Raw genomic sequence first — 26,947 nt, 5'->3', positions numbered from 1 at the left:
AAAAAACAGCTTCTATCAACAATTTGGCAAGTTTAACACAACTTAAAACATTACAACTACAAAAAAATGGGGAAATTATTAGTGAGGGCACACTGGGAAAGATGACTCAAATGAACTCCCTCACATTGAAGCTGGAAATTCTACCCAACGATATAAGAAACATGTCAAAATTGAGAAGACTGGTATTATTAGAATACTTTCACTTGGTTAAAATGGATTATAATTTTTATGACTTTCAATATTTGGGCTATCTTAAATTTGTTGGTTGTCATTTCTTGGAAGAACTTCCACATCTACATAAACTCAAGGGTTTGAGGCAATTGGAGATCATTGAATGTCCTAGAGTAAGTAAGTTTCCAACAGAATTTGGTCACAAAGGAGCATTTCCTCTTCTGGAAACATTTTCTCTTGCTTGGCTACCTACATTAAAGGAGTTTCCTGTAATAGAGAAAGGTGCAATGGCATCACTTAAAATATTTACTATAATGGCATGTACAACATTAAATATATTACCAGAGAGTTATATGGATCTGAAGACACTTCAGAAAGTAAGAATTTTTGGTTGTCCAATAAGAAATATAGGAACTAGAGAGAACACTAATGTAGAAGTGATGGCAATGTCTATGGTAGACATTGAAGAAATTACAAAGAGGTATTCCCAACTGTGGGATAAAAGGGAAAGTTGGTTGTATGGTGAATTTTGGTGCAATGAGCTCTTCTTATTCAGAAAGCTTAATACCATTATATGATTTATGATCTATGTTTTGGCCATTATCTTTATTTATTATCAAATTTTAGACAAAAATGTTTGACATTATAGAAATGAGCTTGATAAATAGTTCATAATTCTTTAGATTTTTATGACAATTTCAATTTTTTTTTTTATCTCGAACTTTAAAAAAAACAATTTCAATTTCTTAATCTCTAACTTTAAAAAAAACAAGAAGACGGAAATTCACTTGTACATGGCTATGAAAAAGGATGAGAAATAGCGGAGAAAAAGAGTGAATCTAGGGAAAAAGAAAAAAAAACAGAGGGGTCCATCTCAACAGCTTTTAAAATGACACTCCCTTGCAAGAAATAAATGTTTATTTGCAATGTCATAATGTATTAATCTTGTTATAGAAAAATATTCAATTGAATGACCAACCTCAAGGCCTTGGCCTAGTGAAATGGTATTCACGTCTCCATAGAGTAGAGCAGCTTCACATAGTTTTATCTCTTTGTGCAACTCTTTCAGATGCCCCCACTTCGGTTGCCTTATATTGCCTATAAGGATTACAGAGTACCACAATTATATAAAGGTATATATTTTATTTGTTTTTAGTTTGGAGAATGATTTTTATAGATTATTTTTACCTAAGATACAAGGCCGTGAGGGGCACATCTACAGTAAAAGTCACTCAGAATTTACACTCAGCATCATCTAACTTAATAGAAGACCAATCACTTTACTACTTGGGCTAGAGCACAATCCGGTAGGCACAGAGTACAACAAATTAAGAAAATATGGAACAGAGTACCAAAATTTCCAAATATGGACTCACAATGGTTCCTAGCTTTTCTCATTGTGAAAGGATAATTGAACCAGACTAAATTTTCAGTGCTATACAATCATGGTGCATATAATCGCCCACCTTACCCCCGCCCCAAAAAAACAGCACTCACACAGTTTCAGTGCAGACATCCAAGCCTTTTTAAGTGAAAGCTTATGCAAGAATCTCTCATCAAATTTACAATACTTTGGATGACTATTTGAATTTGAAATCTGCTATACTTCAGATTGTAGCAGAGGCTTCTCATAGAAAACTATACCGTCCACGCCCAATTGGATGCATCAACGAAAAACACATTCACTAATGTCCTCATAGATGAAATCACACATTCCTGTGGACGTTGTTGAGAAAGGAAACACATACATCAGAATTCTTTGTAGAATATACTGTTGCCTGCATATTCAACATAAGTTTGATGCCTACAGTCAGTGATTAGTTTCCATCTCAACAACTTTTAAAACGACACTCCCTTGCAAAAAATAAATGTTTATTTGCAATGTAATAATATAACAAATATTTAGATTTCAGTCACTTTCTTGAATATAATTGATTGGCAACTTGTGATAAGGAATCACCAACTTACTAATAACTACATGTGAATTATGTCATTGGAACTTACTTTTGAATGTAGGGAGATGCTAGTCATTACTTGAAGAAGAAGTAGTGCCCATGTGATGAAAAATATGTTCAGGACGCATGATGCTTTTGGAGCATACCAAATGTACATCAGTATGATTCCAGCCAGGGAAGCAGCATAGGCCATCGTTGACATTGTAATCACTAGGATCCGACTCTGTGAAATTAAATTTTCTTTGTTCATCAGTTTTATGCCATATACGAAAACTGGGCGATAAAATAAATGTCATGATAAGGAGAAAATGGATCTCAATTAAAGAACAAAAAACTCTTAGATTAATAGCTTTTAAACAGGGGAGGTGGAAATTTGAATATGTTTTTGGATGCATTATAATCGATGTGGAGTGTTAACATATGGGTGCGATTTGCGATCGGATCGCATCGCGAAATCGCAATTTGCGCAAAGCAGGGGTGCAACAGATTAATGTGCGATAGCGATATGCGATTTGATCGCATCGCACAATCACATCGCAAATGAAGAAAACGGAAATAGCGGGGAACTCCAATGGCGGTTTTCCAGAATAAACGTTGTTTGCAGTTGCTGTGTGTGATGCCGGATTCTGGCATGAACCGCAGTTGAAATTACTATTCCAACACTCCCCTTTAATTTCAACTGCTGGGTTAAAATTACAGTCACTTTTGCTTGATCCTAGCATAAGCTCCTTAACATCCTTCTCATCCAAACTGCTTGACACGCTGCTGCTGTAGCTGCCACATATTTTGCCTCTACTGTAATGATCAAGAATCACAGGCTCCCCCTAACTGTATGCATCGTCTCCTTTTGGCAGAGTCTTCTCAAAATAAATTTAGATTGGTTGGAGAGATCAAGGGACTTTCGGACTGTATTTCCTTCCTTCTCCATACTTGTGTAACTTTCTTCTTTTGCATGGTTCTAGCTTGTGTAAGAGCCCATGTTAAGTTACAATCACGTGCCATATGTCCAATGTTATGACACTTGAAGCATTCTACATTGTTCATGAATAAGATTTCATGATTTCTTTTTGTAAAATTGTTTCTTAGAGGTTGTCGGAGACCATAACATCTATCTCTATGAAACGCTCTACAATGTTTTGCCATATGACCAATGTTTGAACAAGAATAACAATAACCAAAAAATGAACTTTGGTACCTGCGAGATGGAGGTTTCCTTGATGTACTTCTGAAGCCTTTTTGGCTTGAGATCTTTTGATGATAACCATTGCCTCTTGCCTTTTTGACATCATCTACATTTCTTTTTGGGGCTGGTTTTCTTCTATTGGAACCTTGATTTTTCTCTTTGCCTTTGCTGGAACTAGGAGCATCACAATTTCATTTTGGCTTCTTCACATCTCTTTTGCTTAAAGCATTTTCACCCTTGTTTGAGGGTTCACCTGCATACCCGAGTCCTGATTTATCAGTTGGACATTTGTGATAACTGAGCATGTCATCCAAGGCTTGAGAGCTCTTCATGATTTTGTTCATCCCTTCAACATTTTTTCTGAGGAGGACAATCTCTTCTTCCAATCTTTCACACTCATTATTCTTCTTTGTAAGTTGTTTCTCAGTTTGTTCCTTTCTACGAGTAGCTTCATCTGCTACTATTTTAAGGGAGATGATATTTGACTTCATTTTGAAGATTTCTTCATTCTTTGCTTGACTACTCTCCATTTTCTTCTTAGCTCCTTGTGCCTGCTTCCTGGCTTCTTGTAATTGAGACTTAAGGGAGGAGACCTCTACCTTGTATTGACCAATCTCTTCTTCAAGTTTGTTCACTCTCTTGTGCCTTTGTTCAAGTTGACTTGACAAGGTATTTTTCTGCTTCTTTGCTTCATTCAATTGATTTGTCATAGATATGACTTCTTCATGATGCTTCTTTTTGCTTTGATCAAATTCCTTCTTAAGGTTGGCAAGCTCTTCAACCCTTTCTTGTACTTGAAGCTTGATGCGGTCAACTTTCTTCCTTGTTTGATCTTGGTTACCAACTGGAGCTATTTTCTTAAGTGCCTCATTTTCCTTTTTCAAATTGTTAATCTCTTCCATGGCAGTCATAATTTGAACAAGGAGTTCTTCTACAAAGTCCTTTTCATTCTTTTCATCTTCTAGGTCTCCTTCAGCCTTGATGTCATCATTCTCATTTTCAGCTTCTATAATGAGTTCAGGATCTCCCTTTTGATTGATGGTCATGGTTAGTGCTCCTTTTGAGTGAAGGTCATGAAGTTTGTCCCATATATCCTTTGCTGATGAATATTTTCCTAGAGTCTTCTTTACAGAATCAGGTAGCCCATTCAAGATTGTCTTTGCTACTTGTGCGTTGTACTCCTTGGATTTTCTATCCATCCTGCTATCATCAATCACTGATTCCCAAATTTCAATCCCTTGAGACTGTAAGAAAGTCCTCATTTTTACTTCCCATATATCAAAGTTCCCATTGAACCTTGGAGCCTCAAATAGAATGCTTTCAGATTGATTGTCTTCTATTTTAGTAGTAGAGGGAGACACATCCTTAGGAGGATTCGAGACTTTCTTCCTTGACCTCTCCATTCTTGCACTCTTAACTGTGCTTCAAGATACTTGATTGTGTATCTAAAATAACTAACTGTATTCAACAGTAACACAAAAACTAGCTTGAGAAATACCTTGGATTTTTGACTCAGTCTTCACTCTGCTGGAGAAGTTGTTGCAGCAAGAAATCCTTCCTTCAGCTTCTTTGACACCTTCAAAGAGCCTAGACAAGCTCTGATACCATGTTAGGAATTTTCTGGTAAATTCCAAAACAAATAAACTGAACAGAGAATAATGCTCTGTTTTATCACAGGGTCTTAACACAGTGGAAACTAAAACTGTTTTGCTTTAGACAGAGTTTCAACAACACAAAACAAAAACTTATATTCATTAACAGGAAACCAACTATTACGTAAATCATCTTCCTCACACAAAGGGATTTCACAACTGCTGTTACAAAAATAACATCTTCCTCACATAGAGGGATTTCAGCCAGGGACAAAAGATCTTCCTCTAAACAGAGGGATTTATCAATGTCTATGCTGAAAAACATATTCCTCTTAACAGAGAGATTTACCACTGTCTATGCTAAAAAGCATCTTCCTCTTAACAGAGGGATTCACCACTGTCTATGCTGAAAAGCATCTTCCTCTTAACTGAGGGATTACAACGAGGGAACGCTTCAGTTCCACACAAATAAATTTACTCTGTCTCTGCTTTGAAATTTTACATTGCTGTGTGTAAAATATCTTACATTCACTGCTGTAACAAAAACTTACATTTACGCTTTTGCGTATTACCCTTTGCATATTCAACAACCAAAAACTTTATTTGCACTGTTGTGCATTCCCATTACATTGCTCTTCTACGCTGTTGCGTATTACATTTGATGTTCAACAACAAACAGAACATTCACACTGCTGTGTGTGAATTCTTCACCTGTGCACTGATGCGTGCTTCCTTTTTTCAGAATGGAAAAACTTTTCTTCACGCTGCTCTGTGGGTTACAATACTCATACAACCAACACAAAAACATTATATATATAACTACAAAAAAAACTTGCATACATTTTCTCGTCCCATACTCCCGTGGATAAAAAGACAATAAAATTAAAGACCTTTTACCAACATTCTACTAATGAAGTAAATTCCATTAAATTACTTCACTGGCAAACTGGCGGTCTTCTGATTAAATCTGAATGATTTAATGAACAAAAATGGAGTCCCATGCTGCGAACTGTTCGAGGGTGTCATTCTTGTCCTTCGCTGAGCTGCTCTTTAACTGCGGTAGCCGAGAATTCAATGTGCAAGAGCTAGATCGCAACGTGCTTCTTTGCGAGTCCAAAAATCGGGCAAACTTGAACACGAGTAAAAAAATGGACAGCTGAGATTTGTTTGACAAATGTGCGATCTGTGATAGTGATCAGATCGCATCGCGGAATTTCATAAAATTTCAGTCCGCATAAAACACAGGGCGGGAACTTAACATATGGGTGCGATTTGCGATTTTGCGGTTTGCGATCGGATCGCATCGCGAAATCACAATTTGCGCAAGCAACATGTTAATGTGCGATAGCGATATGCGATTTGATCGCATCGCACAATCGCATCGCAAATGAAGAAAACGGAAATAACGGGGAACTCCAATGGCGGTTTTCCGGAATAAACGCTGTTAGCAGTTGCTGCGTGTGATGCCGGATTCTGACATGCACCGCAGTTGAAATTACCATTCCAACAATGAGCCTGCCCAAAGAAGAGCGCATATATCATCACCTGATTATGAGCTGGAGGAGACGAGCCGGCCGAAACCAAAGCACAAATGGGGGCAGATTGGGATCTTTGAAAACATATTCAATTCTAGCATGGTAAACCCTCCAAGAGATGAAATAAAAAATAATGAGAACTCAGTTGTAAGAGTTCGGACAAGTTGGTGATGACAGTGTGTTGTCCTGGTTCCAGAACATAAAATCCAAAAGAAAACGAAGGCAATGGCAACTGAGTCTGGAACCTTATCTTCCTCTTTACCCACATCAACCACAACAACATCATCATTTGTATAGTCCTGTGACAGACCTTTCTAGTAGTCCAGTGAATTCCATGCTCAATAATATTAAAAATCAACTTCTCTCCTCTTCTTCTATGCCTATTTTTCTTTAGCCGGGCTTGAATATTATATACAGGTGAACAATTCCAACTCCATTATATATATGTGAACAATTCCAGCTCCATTATATCTATATCTAGTTGTATAAACGTAAGCGCAAAAACTCATATACGGGTCCCTCTTCCTCTTCATAAGCCATCGAGATACTTATGGCCATATTGTCGTAATATCTCGATCGCCCCGGCCCAGCACCTCTATTTTGATTTATGGCCATATTGTCTGCGACGAATATGGTCTGGGAGATATTTACGAGGCTCCGGCCCAGCACCTCGGTCTTTTTTTATGCCCATATTGTCTGCGCCTAATATGGTCTGCGACTTGGAAAACAACTACCCTCAACTAACTGCTACCAGGCGCCCTTGGTAAACCTGCATGGCGATGTCATATCACTAGGGTTGTCCACGTGTGTGGCTATGGCACCATGTGTCTCTATCCACCGGATATGGAAAACGAACCATTACGGACTGGCGCGTTTTAACATAGTTTTGTTTGGAATGATAGCATGTTACACCAGATTCAATGCTTTGGAATGGTTATAGGGCTGCAGGCAAGATATTTTTATAAGTTCGAGGGTGTACCCACATATATTTGTATTTTAAAGGAGTAATAGTTATGATTTCTCTTTATCTACTTATACTTCAACAAAGATGGCTACCAAGCTGTCCGTTTTGTCATATTATCTAAACAACTGAGCTAATAAGAGAGATGATAAAAAATTATTGGTGTTTTTTTATCTGATCTGTTTTATTAATTGTTGTCAGACCAGGCAGGGGCTACACAACCGCCCTTGTTGGTATTAATATGTTTAGTAACTAAATTTGAGAGAGTTAACTTTGGTCTCAAAAAAACCTTTGCAATGTCATTTGTATATCAAAATAATTAGCAATGAGATTTGTATCTCAGCATAATTGGAATTAACATGTTTTTGTCAATTTTTCTTCATATTGAGTAAGTAGATTGTCGATCCGTACACGGTGTGGAAATATGACATATCTTTAACATGGATGGGAAAAAATTTTCAAATTAAAATATGTATCATATATCTGATATATAAAGGATATTCTCTTAAAAAAAATACTTTTAAATAAAAAAATCATAAACTTGAAGTTGTGAAAATTTCACTGTAATATTTTATTTTAATTAATTAAAAAAACATTTTATACCATCAATGATATTATTATTTTAAAAACAATATTTTTGTTTCAATAAAATGAAAATGACGACTATCTAAAAAATAACTTAAAAGTAAATTAAACATATTGAACATGGTGCTCTTAAAATTCGTTTTCAAAAATTTATTTCGCTATATCTATTTTTAAGTATTATACTTGTAAATTTCATTCCGTTTATCTCCTACAACATTCCTTTTAAGCATCTATATATATAAACCATGTATTTATTAAGTGTAAAAAGGATTAAATATATTGAGAGACCGATGATAAAAATTTATTAGTGTTTTGGTTCTGACCTGTTTTATTAAGTGTAAAAAGGATTAAATATATTGGGAGACCGATGATAAATAATTTATTAGTGTTTTGGTTCTGACCTGTTTTATTAATTGTTGTCAGACCCGGCAGGGGCTACCGCTGCCTGCGGCCCTTGTTTTTAATAACATGTAAACTAGCATTTGCACCACATGTTGCAAAGAAAACGTCGTAAGGCAATGATGAGAAACAATAGCATAGAAGAAAGAAGTCAAAAGTTTATGCAATTTTGTTTCTTTATTGATGTTTTTTTTATCATATGTTATGTTTCAGGGAGATTCCAACGGGGATATCTTCAAAGTGAAGGATTTATGAAATTTTTTGAAATTTTTTTGCCCGGATTCCGACCACTTTTGGCGGTCCAGGCAATTCCTCCGCCTCGATAAACGCCTCCGGAAATATCACGGGCGGCTCTGCTAGCTCGTGCTCATTCGGAAACAACCTTTGATTCTGGCAGTCACTTGAAGTGCCTTTTGACTATTTCACTTACTCTACAAATCTAGTCAACAGCTTTAAAACTTTTGACTATTTAATTGACTTTCGAAATTTAATCAACCCTGGCATGCTGGATCTACATAAACTCAAGGGTTTGAGGCAATTGGAGATCATTGAATGTCCTAGAGTAAGTTTGTTTCCAACAGAATTTGGTCACAAAGGAGCATTTCCTCTTCTGGAAACATTTTCTCTTGCTTGGCTACCTACATTAAAGGAGTTGCCTGTAATAGAGAAAGGTGCAATGGCTTCACTTAAAATATTTAATATAATGGCACGTACAACATTAAATATATTACCAGAGAGTTATATGGATCTGAAGACACTTCAGAAAGTAAGAATTTTTGGTTGTCCAATAAGAAATATAGGAACTAGAGATAACACTAATGTAGAAGTGATGGCAGTGTCTATGGTAGACATGGAAGAAATTACAAAGAGATATTCCCAATTGTGAGATAAAAGGGAAAGTTGGTTGTATGGTGAATTTTGGTGCAATGAGCTCTTCTTCTTCAAGTACTTCCCATGGCCCTGTTGTTCCAACAGGCTCTGCAAAGATGAAATTGATCGAAGAGCCCCTTATAGTGGGACAAGATAAAGCGTTTTCGATTCTCGAAAAGCTGGTGTTGTTGACAAGGGTGGATCCGGAAAAACTCTTCTTTTGAAGACGCTCTTCAATAGCCAAAAGGTACGCAGTAATTCTAAGGATGGTTTATTACTTTGGCTCACTGTTTCCCAAAGTCCCTCTTTTACAAGTCTTAGAAATGCACTCCGTACCCAAATAGCCACACAAAAAATGTAAATTTGGGCGAAAATATGAACGAAGAAGAGGTAAAGCGATGGTTGAATCAGACAGTGCACCAGAGCACCGGGCTTATTCTGTTCTTAGATGATGTATGGGGATGCAATGCTGTAGAATTGTTAGAGGAATTAGGTGTATTGTGCCCTGTAGGGAACCACTCCACCTCCAAAGTCATTGTCAGTTCCAGGGTTCGCGCTGCACTCTTAAAAACAGGTGTCGCAGATAAATACACAATAACAATGGAGGACTTGTCGGAAGATGAGAGTTGGAAGTTGTTTGCTTGTCACACTTTTCCATATAATAATGGAAATCTGCCAGCAAACATAGAAGAGGGAAAAGCCAAGCTTGTGTGTAAAAGGTGCAGAGGGCTTCCCCTCGCTATCAAAGTGGTTGGCAGGGCAATGGCCGGGAGTACTCATCGACGACAGTGGGAATGGGCTGTCCAAAGGCTGCCAAACGTGGACAGTGTGTACAATTGTGTTAGGTTGAGTTATGATGCACTCGGCTATGAGGATACTGACCTGCAATTGTGCTATTTATATGGAAATCTGCCAGCAAACATAGAAGAGGGAAAAGCCAAGCTTGTGTGTAAAAGGTGCAGAGGGCTTCCCCTCGCTATCAAAGTGGTTGGCAAGGCAATGGCCGGGAGTACTCATCCACAACAGTGAGAATGGGCTGTCCAAAGGCTGCCAAATGTGGACAATGTGTACAATTCTGTTAGGTTAAGTTATGATGCACTCGGCTATGAGGATGCTGACCTGCAATTGTGCTTTTTATGTGTAGCTGCAAACATATTGGAAGACGCAGTCGTTCATGTCCAGTTGGCGATTTAGGTATGGATAGGGGAAGGCTTAATTGCCAAGAAGACGTTGGAACATGAGCATTGACCTGCTTATGATCCATTCGAGTTGGGAAGATATTATCTCAACATTTTAGCAGATCGTTGTTTGATCGAGCCAATGATGAGAGACTTTGATGGGAAAGTACTCTGTTTCAGGGTGCATGACTCCCTGCGTGATATGGCAATCTGAATCGCAGAGGAGGAAGAAAATTTCTACTGCCGTGTGGGTAATGGTTTGACAGCTGTGAATGAAAATGAGTGTTTGGGCCGCATTCGGATTTTTTTGAGTGAGAATAGATTGACTTGTTTCCCCTAATCACATTGTCTACACAGATATGCTCATTGCTTCTCAGTGGAAATCCATATTTAACAAAGATCCCAACAAGGGTCATCAGGAGTATGATCTCCCTTAAGGCGTTCTCTTTAAGTGGGATGTCATTGAAATCATTGTCAAAGAGTATTGGGTGTTTGGAGCAGCTAATATATTTGGGTTTAAGACACATGCCCATCGATACGTTACCTGCATCTTTTACCAGTCTTGTAAATCTGGAGATCCTTGATCTTTCCTATTTTGCCATCCAAGAATTACTGTCCGCCATCCATATGCTGTGATCTTTAAGGAAATTAATCTTGGAGGGATGTAGAGATCTGCAATTTCTACCTCCCTGTATCTCAGGGCTTACCTCTTTGGAGCATTTGGAAACTTATGGTTGCAAGGCTTTTTTGGAAGAAAGATAAGGATACCAAATGGAAAAAAAACATCTTCTATCAACAAATTGGCAAGTTTAACACAACTTAAAACATTACAACTACAAAATAATGAGGAAATTATTAGTGATGGCACACTGGGAAAGATGACTCAAATGAAATCCCTCACATTGTCACTCATAAAGCTGGAAATTCTACCCAACGATATAAGAAACATGTCAAAATTGAGAAGACTGGTATTATTAGAATACTTTCACTTGGTTAAAATGGATTATAATTTTTATGACTTTCAATATTTGGGTTATCTTAAATTTGCTGGTTGTCATTTCTTGGAAGAACTTCCACATCTACATAAACTCAAGGGTTTGAGGCAATTGGAGATCATTGAATGTCCTAGAATAAGTTTGTTTCCAACAAAATTTGGTCGCAAAGGAGCATTTCCTCTTCTGGAAACATTTTCTCTTGCTTGGCTACCTACATTAAAGGAGTTGCCTGTAATAGAGAAAGGTGCAATGGCTTCACTAAAAATATTTACTATAATGGCATGTACAACATTAAATATATTACCAGAGAGTTATATGGATCTGAAGACACTTCAGAAAGTAAGAATTTTTGGTTGTCCAATAAGAAATATAGGAACTAGAGAGAACACTAATGTAGAAGTGATGGCAATGTCTATGGTAGACATGGCAGAAATTACAAAGAGATATTCCCAATTGTGGGATAAAAGGGAAAGTTGGTTGTATGGTGAATTTTGGTGCAATGAGCTCTTCTTCTTCAAGTACTTCCCATGGCCTTGTTGTTCCAACAGGCTTTGCAAAGATGAAATTCTTCTTCAAGTACTTCCCATGGCCCTGTTGTTCCAACAGGCTCTGCAAAGATGAAATTGATCGAAGAGCCCCTTATAGTGGGACAGGATAAAGCATTTTCGATTCTCGAAAAGTTCCAGAAAAACTCTTCTTTTGAAGACGCTCTTCAATAGCCAAAAGGTACGCAGTAATTCTAAGGATGGTTTATTACTTTGGCTCACTCTTTCCCAAAGTCCCTCTTTTAAAAGTCTTAGAAATGCACACCTTACCCAAATAGAAACACAAAAAAAGGTAAATTTGGGCGAAAATATGAACGAAGAAGAGGTAAAGCAATGGTTGAATCAGACAGTGCACCAGAGCACCGGGCTTATTCTGTTCTTAGATGATGTATGGGGATGGAATGTTGCAGAATTGTTAGAGGAATTAGGTGTACTGTGCCCTGTAAGGAACCACTCCACCTCCAAAGTCATTGTCAGTTCCAGGGATCGCGTTGCACTCTTAAAAACAGGTGTCGCAGATAAATACACAATAACAATGGAGGATTTGTCGGAAGATGAGAGTTGGATGTTGTTTGCTTGTCACACTTTTCCATATAATAATGGAAATCTGCCAGCAAACATAGAAGAGGGAAAAGCCAATATTGTGTGTAAAAGGTGCAAAGGGTTTCCCCTCGCTATCAAAGTGGTTGGCAGGGCAATGGCCGGAAGTACTCATCCACAACAGTGGGAATGGGTTGTCCAAAGGCTGCCAAACGTGGACACTGTATACAATTGTGTTAGGTTGAGTTATGATGCACTTGGCTATGAGGATGCTGACCTGCAATTGTGCTTTTTATATGGAAATCTGCCAGCAAACATAGAAGAGGGAAAAGCCAAGCTTGTGTGTAAAAGGTGCAGAGGGCTTCCCCTCGCTATCAAAGTGGTTGGTAGGGCAATGGCCAGGAGTACTCATCCACAATAGTGGGAATGGGCTGTCCAAAGGCTGCCAAACGTGGACAGTGTGTACAATTCTGTTAGGTTGAGTTATGATGCACTCGGCTATGAGGATGCTGACCTGCAATTGTGCTTTTTATGTGTAGCTACAAACATCTTGGAAGACGCAGTCGTTCATGTCCAGTTGGTGATTCAGGTATGGATAGGGGAAGGCTTACTTGCCAAGAAGACGTTGGAACATGAGCATCGACCCGCTTATGATCCATTCAAGCTGGGAAGATATTATGTCAACATTTTAGCAGATCGTTGTTTGATCGAGCCAATGATGAGAGACTTTGATGGGAAAATACTCTGTTTCAGGCTGCATGACTCCCTGCGTGATATGGCAATCCGAATCGCAGAGGAGGAAGAAAATTTCTACTGCCGTGTGGGTAATGGTTTGACAGCTGTGAATGAAAATGAGTGTTTGGGCCGCATTTGGCTTAATCACATCGTCTACACAAATATGCTCATTGATTCTCAGTGGAAATCCATATTTAACAAAGATCCCAACAAGGGTGTCAGGAGTATGATATCCCTTAAGGCGTTCTCTTTAAGTGGAACGTCATTGAAATCATTGCCAAAGAGTTTTGGGTGTTTGGAGCAGCTAATATATTTGGGTTTAAGACACATACCCATCAATAGGTTTTACCTGCATCTTTTACTAGTCTTGTAAGTCTGGAGATCCTTGATCTTTCCTATTCTGCCATCCAAGAATTACCGTCCGCCATCCATATGCTGAGATCTTTAAGGAAATTAAGCTTGGAGGGATGTAGAGATCTGCAATTTCTACCTCCCAGTATCTCAAGGCTTACCTCTTTGGAGCATTTGGAAACTTACGGTTGCAAGGTTCTTTGGAAGAAAGATAAGGATACCAGATGGAAAAAAAACAGCTTCTATCAACAATTTGGCAAGTTTAACACAACTTAAAACATTACAACTACAAAAAAATGGGGAAATTATTAGTGAGGGCACACTGGGAAAGATGACTCAAATGAACTCCCTCACATTGAAGCTGGAAATTCTACCCAACGATATAAGAAACATGTCAAAATTGACAAGACTGGTATTATTAGAATACTTTCACTTGGTTAAAATGGATTATAATTTTTATGACTTTCAATATTTGGGCTATCTTAAATTTGTTGGTTGTCATTTCTTGGAAGAACTTCCACATCTACATAAACTCAAGGGTTTGAGGCAATTGGAGATCATTGAATGTCCTAGAGTAAGTAAGTTTCCAACAGAATTTGGTCACAAAGGAGCATTTCCTCTTCTGGAAACATTTTCTCTTGCTTGGCTACCTACATTAAAGGAGTTTCCTGTAATAGAGAAAGGTGCAATGGCTTCACTTAAAATATTTACTATAATGGCATGTACAACATTAAATATATTACCAAAGAGTTATATGGATCTGAAGACACTTCAGAAAGTAAGAATTTTTGGTTGTCCAATAAGAAATATAGGAACTAGAGAGAACACTAATGTAGAAGTGATGGCAATGTCTATGGTAGACATGGAAGAAATTACAAAGAGGTATTCCCAACTGTGGGATAAAAGGGAAAGTTGGTTGTATGGTGAATTTTGGTGCAATGAGCTCTTCTTATTCAGAAAGCTTAATACCATTATATGATTTATGATCTATGTTTTGGCCATTATCTTTATTTATTATCAAATTTTAGACAAAAATGTTTGACATTATAGAAATGAGCTTGATAAATAGTTCATAATTCTTTAGATTTTTATGACAATTTCAATTTTTTTTTTATCTCGAACTTTAAAAAAAACAATTTCAATTTCTTAATCTCTAACTTAAAAAAAAACAAGAAGACGGAAATTCACTTGTACATGGCTATGAAAAAGGATGAGAAATAGCGGAGAAAAAGAGTGAATCTAGGGAAAAAGAAAAAAAAACAGAGGGGTCCATCTCAACAGCTTTTAAAATGACACTCCCTTGCAAGAAATAAATGTTTATTTGCAATGTCATAATGTATTAATCTTGTTATAGAAAAATATTCAATTGAATGACCAACCTCAAGGCCTTGGCCCAGTGAAATGGTATTCACGTCTCCATAGAGTAGAGCAGCTTCACATAGTTTTATCTCTTTGTGCAACTCTTTCAGATGCCCCCACTTCAGTTGCCTTATATTGCCTATAAGGATTACAGAGTACCACAATTATATAGAGGTATATATTTTATTTGTTTTTAGTTTGGAGAATGATTTTTATAGATTATTTTTACCTAAGATACAAGGTCGTGAGGGGCACATCTACAGTAAAAGTCACTCAGAATTTACACTCAGCATCATCTAACTTAATAGAAGACCAATCACTTTACTACTTGGGCTAGAACACAATCCGGTAGGCACAGAGTACAACAAATTAAGAAATATGGAACAGAGTACCAAAATTTCCAAATATGGACTCACAATGGTTCCTAGCTTTTCTCATTGTGAAAGGATAATTGAACCAGACTAAATTTTCAGTGCTATACAATCATGGTGCATATAATCGCCCACCTTACCCCCGCCCCAAAAAAACAGCACTCACACAGTTTCAGTGCAGACATCCAAGCCTTTTTAAGTGAAAGCTTATGCAAGAATCTCTCATCAAATTTACAATACTTTGGATGACTATTTGAATTTGAAATCTGCTATACTTCAGATTGTAGCAGAGGCTTCTCATAGAAAACTATACCGTCCACGCCCAATTGGATGCATCAACGAAAAACACATTCACTAATGTCCTCATAGATGAAATCACACATTCCTGTGGACGTTGCTGAGAAAGGAAACACATACATCAGAATTCTTTGTAGAATATACTGTTGCCTGCATATTCAACATAAGTTTGATGCCTACAGTCAGTGATTAGTTTCCATCTCAACAACTTTTAAAACGACACTCCCTTGCAAAAAATAAACGTTTATTTGCAATGTAATAATATAACAAATATTTAGATTTCAGTCACTTTCTTGAATATAATTGATTGGCAACTTGTGATAAGGAATCACCAACTTACTAATAACTACATGTGAATTATGTCATTGGAACTTACTTTTGAATGTAGGGAGATGCTAGTCATTACTTGAAGAAGAAGTAGTGCCCATGTGATGAAAAATATGTTCAGGACGCATGATGCTTTTGGAGCATACCAAATGTACATCAGTATGATTCCAGCCAGGGAAGCAGCATAGGCCATCGTTGACATTGTAATCACTAGGATCCGACTATGTGAAATTAAATTTTCTTTGTTCATCAGTTTTATGCCATATACGAAAACTGGGCGATAAAATAAATGTCATGATAAGGAGAAAATGGATCTCAATTAAAGAACAAAAAACTCTTAGATTAATAGCTTTTAAACAGGGGAGGTGGAAATTTGAATATGTTTTTGGATGCATTATAATCGATGTTTCCATGAGTTATAAAATTCAAATTTAGTACATTGGCATGTCAATTCAATATATAGAGTTGTGTTGAGCTGTGGAACAGATAAGGCAAGTTCTGTATTTTTAAGTTGGGATTTCAAGTAACAAAGTAAACGCCCATCTTCTACTTATTCAGAAAGCTTAATACCATTATATGATTTATGATTTATGTTTTGGCCATTATCTTTATTTATTATCAAATTTTAGACAAAAATAATTGACATTATAGAAATGAGCTTGATAAATAGTTCATAATTCTTTAGATTTTTATGACAATTTCAATTTTTTTTTATCTCGAACTTAAAAAAAAACAATTTCAATTTCTTAATCTCTAACTTTAAAAAAAAACAAGAAGACGGAAATTCACTTGTACATGGCTATGAAAAAGGATGAGAAATAGCGGAGAAAAAGAGTGAATCTAGGGAAAAAGAAAAAAAACAGAGGGGTCCATCTCAATAGCTTTTAAAATGACACTCCCTTGCAAGAAATAAATGTTTATTTGCAATGTCATAATGTATTAATCTTGTTATAGAAAAATATTCAATTGAATGACCAACCTCAAGGCCTTGGCCCAGTGAATTGGTATTCACGTCTCCATAGAGTAGAGCAGCTTCACATAGTTTTATCTCTTTGTGCAACTCTTTCAGATGCCCCCACTTCGGTTGCCTTATATTGCCTATAAGGATTACAGAGTACCACGATTATATAGAGGTATATATTTTATTTGTTTTTAGTTTGGAGAATGATTTTTATAGATTATTTTTACCTAAGATACAAGGCTGTGAGGGGCACATCTATAGTAAAAGTCACTCAGAATTTACACTCAGCATCATCTAACTTAATAGAAGACCAATCACTTTACTACTTGGGCTAGACCACAATCCGGTAGGCACAGAGTACAACAAATTAAGAAAATATGGAACAGAGTACCAAAATTTCCAAATATGGACTCACAATGGTTCCTAGCTTTTCTCATTGTGAAAGGATAATTGAACCAGACTAAATTTTCAGTGCTATACAATCATGGTGCATATAATCCCCCTCCTTACCCCCGCCCCAAAAAAACAACACTCACACAGTTTCAGTGCAGAAATCCAAGCCTTTTTAAGTGAAAGCTTATGCAAGAATCTCTCATCAAATTTACAATACTTTGGATGACTATTTGAATTTGAAATCTGCTATACTTCAGATTGTAGCAGTGGCTTCTAATAGAAAACTATACCGTCCACACCCAATTGGATGCATCAACGAAAAACACATTCACTAATGTCCTCATAGATGAAATCACACATTCCTGTGGACGTTGCTGAGAAAGGAAACACATACATCAGAATTCTTTGTAGAATATACTATTGCCTGCATATTCAACATAAGTTTGATGCCTACAGTCAGTGATTAGTTTCCATCTCAACAACTTTTAAAACGACACTCCCTTGCAAAAAATAAACGTTTATTTGCAATGTAATAATATAACAAATATTTAGATTTCAGTCACTTTCCTGAATATAATTGATTGGCAATTTGTGATAAGGAATCACCAACTTACTAATAACTACATGTGAATTATGTCATTGGAACTTACTTTTGAATGTAGGGAGATGCTAGTCATTACTTGAAGAAGAAGTAGTGTCCATGTGATGAAAAATATGTTCAGGACGCATGATGCTTTTGGAGCATACCAAATGTACATCAGTATGATTCTAGCCAGGGAAGCAGCATAGGCCATCGTTGACATTGTAATCACCAGGATCCGACTCTGTGATATTAAATTTTCTTTGTTCATCAGTTTTATGCCATATACGAAAACTGGGCGATAAAATAAATGTCATGATAAGGAGAAAATGGATCTCAATTAAAGAACAAAAAACTCTTAGATTAATAGCTTTTAAACAGGGGAGGTGGAAATTTGAATATGTTTTTGGATGCATTATAATCGATGTTTCCATGAGTTATAAAATTCAGATTTAGTACATTGGCATGTCAATTCAATATATAGAGTTGTGTTGAGCTGTGGAACAGATAAGGCAAGTTCTGTATTTTTAAGTTGGGATTTCAAGTAACAAAGTAAACGCCCATCTTCTGCATTACTCAAATTTTCTTCACTTTCTTCACTTACTAAGGATGCTTCTCGTATTCGTCGATATGGTCATGAGGCAAATATGTGTGTATATCTGTAGATAGACAGGGCTTTATTTTTCTAATCCTACTTAAATGTTCTTGATTCTGTTATCTCCTGATTTTTGACAAGATCCAAGAAAGAAAACTCTAAACCAAATCTACATATTGGAACTAAATGATAAATGGCCAAATGAATTTCAATTTAGGTATTAATAACCATATGCCTTATCTGCATCTCGACTATTTCTATGTTTTTGAATTTCCTTATAGGTTATTTTACCCATTAACATAATTAATACCAGTTCGTCATCCAGTAATTTTCCTTTTCTTTCCACTCTGTAAAAGGAATTTTTTGTTCAATCTAGGGATGGCTTCAGCGGGATGAAACTGATGGTAAAAAAATCTCCCAAATTCAAACTTCAATTTTTTAACATATCCATCTTCCTTGAAGTTAAAAGAAAAAAAACCGTGAACATGAGGGGAAAGAGTTGTACCATCGTTCAACATTTTTCTCCAATACCCAATATAATAATTCCCCCAGGTGATGAAATTGATCACACTGAAAAGTTGTATGATGAGAAATATCCTACCAAAAAAAAGAGAAATTTTGGCCCTGGTTAGTATTCCTTAACAAGCAATTAATTTTAGCCTATAAGATAGAAAACATAATATCCATTTAATGATTGATCAAACTATATCACCCAAATGTAACCAATGTAATCTTGAATTTACCATGGACAAATAGCATAGCATATACATATTCTCTTTTGGAAGACAAAGGTTATCTAGTCCTAGTATTTAGGTTAAAATTGCAAAAGACATTTTGATGACGTAGGTGATTGCTGTACGGGGGATTTGTTAGATATCATTGGACTAGTGAAAGATTGGGTGAAAATATCACCAACCCCCACCCCTGGATTTGTCATCAACAGTTTTCTACAAATCAGCAAATGTAAAATTGATTCTCAAGAAGTTAATTTATCCAAGGAGATTGTCTGTGTACTTAAAAGGCACATTGTATCCAAAAAAGCGTGAAATGTAAAATTGATTCTCCAGAAGTTAATTTATCCAAGCAGATTGTTTGCGTACTTAAAAGGCACATTGTATCCAAAAAAACGTGAAAGAAGAGAAGCATACCCGGCACCAAATCTAGCAACTTCACCTGCATCAATAGTTACAAAGATGTTAGTTTATGATACACATTTTATGAAGTCCATGTTTGGGCAATTTTGATGTCTAATTGCAATTTGCCACAAAGTCATGAAACCTGTCTAATTTAAGCAGAAACAAGAGTAAAATTTGGTAATTTGAACCAAATTTGGTATTGAAATAGATTGCTGAGAATCATTATTAGTAAACTCACCATAGAATTGAATAAAAGCAGATGGAATAAAAAAGGGGATCACCATCAGAGCAATCCACATAAGGCTCTTCCAGGGCCACCATCTTGAATGCCACGAGTCATGACATTGATGCAACTTCGTAGTTCCAACTGTTGTAAGAAACATAGCGAAATAAAATATCTGAGGTGATGTTAAGGTAAACAGTTCAGACTCCAGAGGCCTATCGCTATGGTCCAATACTGTTTGGGAAAATAATGTGGTTGACATCGCACGAAGTGCCCGAGACGCATGCGCCACTTATAGTCCAATGGCATCGATACGCGGATATGATTTTATGTAAGTTACGTTGCCGTGGTCATGCATTTGAAAATTGCAAAGGCCACTTGCATGTTAAAACCCCCAGAAATAATCTGGTTTGTAACCAATGGGTGGTTAGTTCTGCGTGAAAATTCAGACCTTGACACTGATCCGGATTTACCTTCCGTGAAAGACATGATGCCACTTCAAACTTAAAAAGCTCATGACAAGAAATTAGAATCCGGTATCCAACGTGTTTAAAAGCCAAACAACTTGTAAGGCATATAAATTTTGAAATTGGATACAAAGCAGCCCAGGCTTACTCGAAGCACACCTTCTGTACCCAACCAGTCATGACCTCCTTGACAGCCTTTCAAATCTGTAAAAACGAAGATCTCAAATTCATATATATATAACGAAGAAAACGGCATACAATGTAAATTAGGTTCATTTTCCAAAGCCAAATGTAATTACATCTACATCAAAAGAATAATCATCTAAATGGATGCAGATAAGTTAAAGAGCTATTTGAAAAATTCACGATTTTATGCGTAATTAATACTACCCGCCATCATAACACATCCCACTAGGTTGAGGGAGTGAACATCGCTTTTTCTAAATGCAATGACAGAATATTCTATATAACATTATCACTCTCTCCATCGAGCACTATCTTGTCTTGTACACTTCCAAAAAGTCTTGTTTTCTCATACACATTTCCCGCACACCAGCATTTCCGAACTTCACGAATTCGACGTTCAGTGGTAGGAACATCACAAATTCGATGAGGCACCGAATTAGAAGTCGGTTGGGAGGAAACCAACTCATGCAATGTGTGCACTGTGAAAGGCAAGGCCTAAAAATATGAGCAGACACATCGTTTTCATTAATATCAAACATTCACACAAATGTTGTTTCCTTCACCTAAATGTCATTTCATATCAAACAGTCAGACGCATGTTAATTCCTGAAACTCCAAGTATTGATAACAAAATAGACTCAAAAGCAAGCGTAAAACCAGGGATCTGAGTCAGATCGAGGATGTCTTTGGATGTAACAAAGCGTTTACTGGCCAACACAAAGGCCATGGACGATAGTTAAATACATCAAAGTGTAGATTGATTGGACATCCAAAGCGTTTACTGGCCAACACAAAGGCCATGGACGATAGTTAAATACATCAAAGTGTAGATTTATTGGTCTATCTCATATCTGCAGGTTAGAATTCAGGGATATTTAGAAATTTACCATTTAAATAAAAATAAAAATATTATAAATTCAAATTAGGTTATAATGATATTTCTCAAAATTCAAATAATTCAGTTGGAATACTTCTAAATTTCAAAATATTTTCAAAATTTACAATGGAGTTAAATTCAGGTTAAATAGACTTAAACCTTTACATGTATCTTGATTAAATTGAGAATATCAGCTGTACCATCTTGGAATTTTGCAGATGTCAAAGATGAGCGCTGCTTCTCTTTTCTTTGTTGTTGTGAGTGTTCTTCTGTGCAATATACTGCACAGATCGGAATCCAAATGTAATCCAAAGTCGACAGTAGATTTTAGCAGAAAGAATTTCCCCCCTGGATTTGTATTTGGCACGGCCTCCTCAGCATTCCAGGTTCAAAATTTTCATTGGAACTCTACCTTTCCGCCTTGTATGAATATTCTGATGCTGAGCCATTTATGCTAATGTGCCACTTTGCAGTACGAGGGTGCAGTAGAAGAAGATGGGAGAGGACCCAGTGTATGGGATACCTATTCTCATAAAATTGGTATTGGTTTCCAAGAGCAAGCTGTGATCTTAAGCCCTTTTTTTGTGCAAACAGTATAAACCATTTAAAATCATGTGAACACCATTGCTTTTACAGGGAGTATACTGGATTCCAGCAATGCAGACATTGCAGTCGACCACTATCATCGTTACAGGGTCAAATTTCCAACCTCCCAATAAAACCCTGCTGTAAGAAGGAATGTGTGTAGGGTATAATCATATTTGAATACGTTGTGCAGGAAGATATCGGGCTAATAGTGGATATGGGGATGGATGCTTACAGATTTTCGATCTCCTGGTCACGCATATTTCCCGGTAAGATAAATCTTCTTTGTGAATGTCTCTCCAGACTTGATCAAGACTTCCCCCGGCTGCAACGCTCACCTGGCGCTGCATGGCACAAGGTGGGGAGCTGAGAAGGCCGTCATCCATGTTACTATTTCCTGCACTGCCATCGCCGTGAAGCTTCTCTACCCGCCTTTCCAGGGGTTGCAAGAACCTGAATTCAGAAGGAGCGAGCACTGCCTGGGACCCCATATGGCTGATTCACGAGGTATCGGTTTCGGTTTCATTACCGCCCAGGGGAGGTCATGGCATGTGTAAGCGACGTGGAAATAAGGAATGGTGGCCACGGGCTCTGCAGGATACAGGGCAGAAGGAGCGTCCATGTAACTGTATCGATCTTCGCCGGAGTTAGTAACCACGTGGAGGTATGTATAGTTGCTGGTTAATCTGACGGTAGAAGATGCTTCTATCGTCTAACATAGATAATCGATGGTCCATAATCGTCCACGCTGGGGTGTTGATTCCAGAGGGAACGCCTTACGGCGTAATTATTTTTATAATAAGCGTTATTTTCTAACAGGTTAGAAATTCCATACAAAACTTTTACATAATATTTTGTAACTGTTTCATAATATGAATTTTTATTTGAGTTCAAGCTTTTCTAATATCAATAATTTGAGAGCTTTCATTTATTTCATTTTGTTGGAGATAGAAACCTAAAAGAAATTGGTTTTTAGATTAAGTAAATGATGAGAAATTGGTATTATAAAATTAATATAAATTTGTTTTAAAAATTGATGTAAAACTTTTACATAATATTTTGTAACTGTTTCATAATATGAATTTTTATTTGAGTTCAAGCTTTTCTTAATATCAATAATTTGAGAGCTTTCATTTATTTCATTGTGTTGGAGATAGAAACCTAAAAGAAATTGGATTTTAGATTAAGTAAATGATGTGAAATTGCTATTATAAAATTAATATAAATTTGTTTTAAAAATTGATGTCTTGAAAATTTAAGAGCTTTTTTTTCATTTTGTTGGAGATAGAAACTTAAAAGAAATTGGATTTAGATTAAGTAAATGGTGTGAAATTAGTATAATAAGTAATATAAATTTATTTTAAAAATTGATGCACCAAAAATTTAAAGGAATTAAATTGCTTTGATGAAATTTATTTTAAATGTAAATTTGAAAGAAAAAAAATAATCTGAAATTTTTTTATTTCTCATATATATATTAATTATCAGAAATTTTTTTCCATTTCATTTCAGAATTTATTACTCATAATAAGAATTACTATTATTATTATTTTATAAATGTCACATGTTTATATTAATTTAAAATTAAATAAATTATATATTTCTCTCATTTCAAACAAGTAATTTTTTCTTTTTGATAATTATCTTCTTTTATTCCATAATTACATATCTAAAAATTTGCCATTGAAATAATTTGTTAAAGTGTTATTTTGAAATATTTTTAAGAAATATAAAAATAATACATCTTCCCCACATAGTCAAAAGTGAAAAGACAAGATTTAATTTACTTTTAATTAGTTCATCTTTTTATCTGTGGGGAAGAAAATACTCGATCTCTTTTTAAAGTTTATATAAAATTGTGTTACTTCACATGCCATATAAATTTTTGAATTAGGTTACTTCACATGAATATCAAAATATTTTATTTATGGATGAGAGTGAGAATGAAATATTTTTACCCTATTTCTTTTAGACATGATTGTAATATCAACAATATAGAGAGCAAAATAAGAAACTATTGATATTTTATAATAATTTTAATTAAAATTGACCTGCATTCATTTTTATGTTTTTTCATATTAGACTATATTTTTTTATTTAATTTTTTCTTTTAATTTTAAACATGAAAAGAATCACATATCTCCTTCATATTAATTGGAGAGTGTATCCCTACACACAATAATTATTTTAATTAATTTTAAAATATTCTCCTATAAAATAAATGCCTTTTTCAACCATTAAAAAATATTCTTCTCACATAAAAAAATTATTCAACAACGATATTCATAAAACTTAATTATTTTCCCATAATCATTATTTACTTGTGAATATTAAAATGTTACTAAGATTATAATTTTTTATTATTAATTTTTTATATTTTATCTATAAAAATAAATTTAAATCTCCCAAAATAAAAACTCTATTATATTTGATGGATATAATTTCAGGTATTGATATTTACGATTTCCATAAACTTTATTATTCATTTGAATTTTAAACATAAAATCCAAATGTTGCAAGTAGGGTTTCTCTACTCGATACACAAATAAACCACTTCCAAATAATTCATTCAATTTGATGTTTGAGAAGCATGTAGATATTATACGTAAAAGAAGAGCTTAACACAGCATTAAAGTGTATACAGTCTCGAATACAACCCCGTTCCTGCGTTGAATCCCGTGCATGTACCATTAGAGAATCGAGTCTATGGGCACATCCAGACCTAGGCGATGGAATTCTTCCAACATATTAATCACTTGCAACAAACCATCGTATCTTCTCAATCATCAACCACGTGCAGCTTTCTATCCCTTACCCTCTTCCTTTCTCTCCTCCACGTTGAATGCCTTGCCTCTTCTTCTTGTCATCCTTGTCGAATAGACAAAACGGACCGTGACGCCGGTGCTTCTGCATGGCACTATTTAGACGGCTAACAACTTCAGATATATAAAAATGTTAGGATTGTGAGCTTGGTAAGATTAAAAATGTTAGGATTGTGAGCTTGGTAAGATTCAGATATATAAAAATATTAGAGTTTTGAGCTTGGTAAGATGGATTTTCACATTTATTTATATGAAATCCGTTAAGTGGGCGGATTCTGGTAAGTTAATGTAAGTTAATGATTATGGTTGGAAGTTTAGTAAGTTAATGATTATGGTGTGGAAGTTTAAGTCATTATGGTTTAGAAGTTTAAATAAATATTACATGATATCAAAGCCTTAATCCAAATTAAATTACCTAATTTTCCTTGTTTTTGAAAATACGTCAAATTTTGATACTCAATCAAGACAAGGTCCTCAAATTTTCACAATCACTTCACCTAGCGATCTATGAAGTGGACTAATTCCCAGTAGATCATGGTAAATTTATTAATGCTTGCCTATTTTGGTGTATCAGAAAGAGGTCCTTATAAAACGTATGGAATCCAGAAATGGAAATCATCAATCTTGGCTGAGGCGTGTGAAAGACTCGTCAAATTATGTTCAAAGAGAATTGAGTTAGAAGGTACAACAGTTCAGCCACAGACACAGTCGAATGTGAGGTCTACAAACGTAAAAAATGACGTTCTGGGAAAGCAAGTGGAAGGAGCCCCTCACATGGAGAAAAAACCATTAGTCTACCAACCACGCTACCAAAGATTCAATTAGTCCCCCAGATCTTCAATCGGTCACGAAGGACCATCGGTTTTGACTAAGCAAGGCTAATGGGCCTTAGGTGTATACTTGTTACAGGATGGGCGCTTCTGCTTATGCTATCGTCGCCGTAATCAAGCCGAGCCTTTGGCTCTGTCGTGAAGCTTCTTTCGGCCCCAATGAAGGAACACGAAAGTCTGCTCGAGCCCGGATATACGTCTGGCACGCAGGTTGGCTAGTGGAAGGGATAAATCTGAAATTCCAATTCTCCAGGCCTTGCTGTACAAATCAATTAGGTACTTCATTCAGCAATCAATTCGAGCTACAATACATACATCAAATACAAAGTAGTGCAAGATACTAATACTTGCGTATGGCAATTAAAAAAACACATATATTGATAGCACGACGATGACTTTATTCATCAAATTTCTAAAGATCACATTCCAAAAAAAATAAGCACATATGTTGATAGCACGACGATGACTTTATTCATAAAATTTCTAAAGCTCACATTCCCTTTAATTAGAAGGGATATTTGTGAGTTAGGACAAATAACCGGAGAATTACTAAGGGTGATTTTGGCGGTGAAGTTGATATTTTCTATTATAGGATAGTTTAAACTAGGGTTATTGTTAAAATAAGATAATTATTCTCACCTGAGGAGTTGGTTAAAATTAGAGACAGGTAGTACTTCTCTCGTCGTCAGTCGGTAAGGATGCTACAGTAGTACTTCTCTCGTCGTCAGTCGGTAAGGATGCTACAGCAGGCTCGACCATAAGGTCCGGCAGGGCTCGACTAAAAGGAGAGGTTTTTGGTGCCCGAAATAAGGTTAGTATGAAGTATGGTGGATGGATACCCCCTTCGTAGGCGCTTGCTTAAGGGAACTCCGGAAGTTGCTTAAGGTATCTCCGGCGATTCTCCTTTAAGTCTTTCAATTCCCACCTCACATAGCCAGGGTTCTTACGCGGGGCCCCTTTTATTAGTCCCTCTGAAAGGAAAGTTAGTATTGAGTGTCTAATTTATAGTGTGTAGTTGCATATCAAGTTATTTTAGGTCAGTAGTTAGTTGGAAATTGGTTCATTGTATATCCATTATAATTATCAAGTTTTTATGTGATCAATAGAAAAATCATACTTTGTACTTGAAATTTGTCTTTTGGCTCCTCTACTTTCCATGAGAGCCGGTAAGAAGAAAAAGACCAACAATTTTTTTAATAAATTTCCGTTGCAAATTTGTGAAAACTGTTAAAGAGCACACAGATTTCACGGTTTATTAGTGTAAAAGCCGCGCAAATATCGTTTAACTCAAGTTCGCTGCGTAGTTTATTTCGTGTCCGGGTGCGCAAGCCATGAGAGAAAAA

At 36.1% G+C, this 26,947-nt stretch overlaps 2 protein-coding genes across 2 annotated transcripts; one reads left to right on the top strand and one right to left on the bottom strand.

Moving 5' to 3' along the window:
• The first annotated feature begins 12,279 nt into the window (after nucleotides 1-12,279).
• On the top strand, nucleotides 12,280-13,617 carry LOC149243550 (putative disease resistance protein At4g27220). Its single transcript, XM_089371246.1, has 2 exons — nucleotides 12,280-12,913; nucleotides 13,049-13,617. The coding sequence occupies exons 1-2, from the start codon at nucleotides 12,280-12,282 to the stop codon at nucleotides 13,615-13,617; spliced, it is 1,203 nt and encodes a 400-aa protein (XP_089227372.1).
• Nucleotides 13,618-17,587: 3,970 nt separating this feature from the next.
• Nucleotides 17,588-20,455, bottom strand: LOC149243549 (uncharacterized). The gene is made up of 6 exons (XM_089371245.1): nucleotides 20,435-20,455; nucleotides 19,853-20,012; nucleotides 19,627-19,651; nucleotides 18,984-19,075; nucleotides 17,954-18,177; nucleotides 17,588-17,677 (listed from the first exon to the last, which is right to left on the bottom strand). Exons 2-6 carry the CDS (start codon nucleotides 19,995-19,997, stop codon nucleotides 17,588-17,590), a joined length of 576 nt encoding a protein of 191 aa, XP_089227371.1. The 5' UTR covers nucleotides 19,998-20,012; nucleotides 20,435-20,455.
• Nucleotides 20,456-26,947: the final 6,492 nt, after the last annotated feature.

The sequence above is a fragment of the Pinus tabuliformis genome, chromosome 8 (assembly GCF_031772625.1).
Source record: "Pinus tabuliformis cultivar Carrire ecotype Pingquan chromosome 8, CPIR1, whole genome shotgun sequence".
Taxonomy (NCBI): Eukaryota; Viridiplantae; Streptophyta; class Pinopsida; order Pinales; family Pinaceae; genus Pinus; species Pinus tabuliformis.
This window is presented reverse-complemented; position numbering and strand designations above follow the sequence as displayed.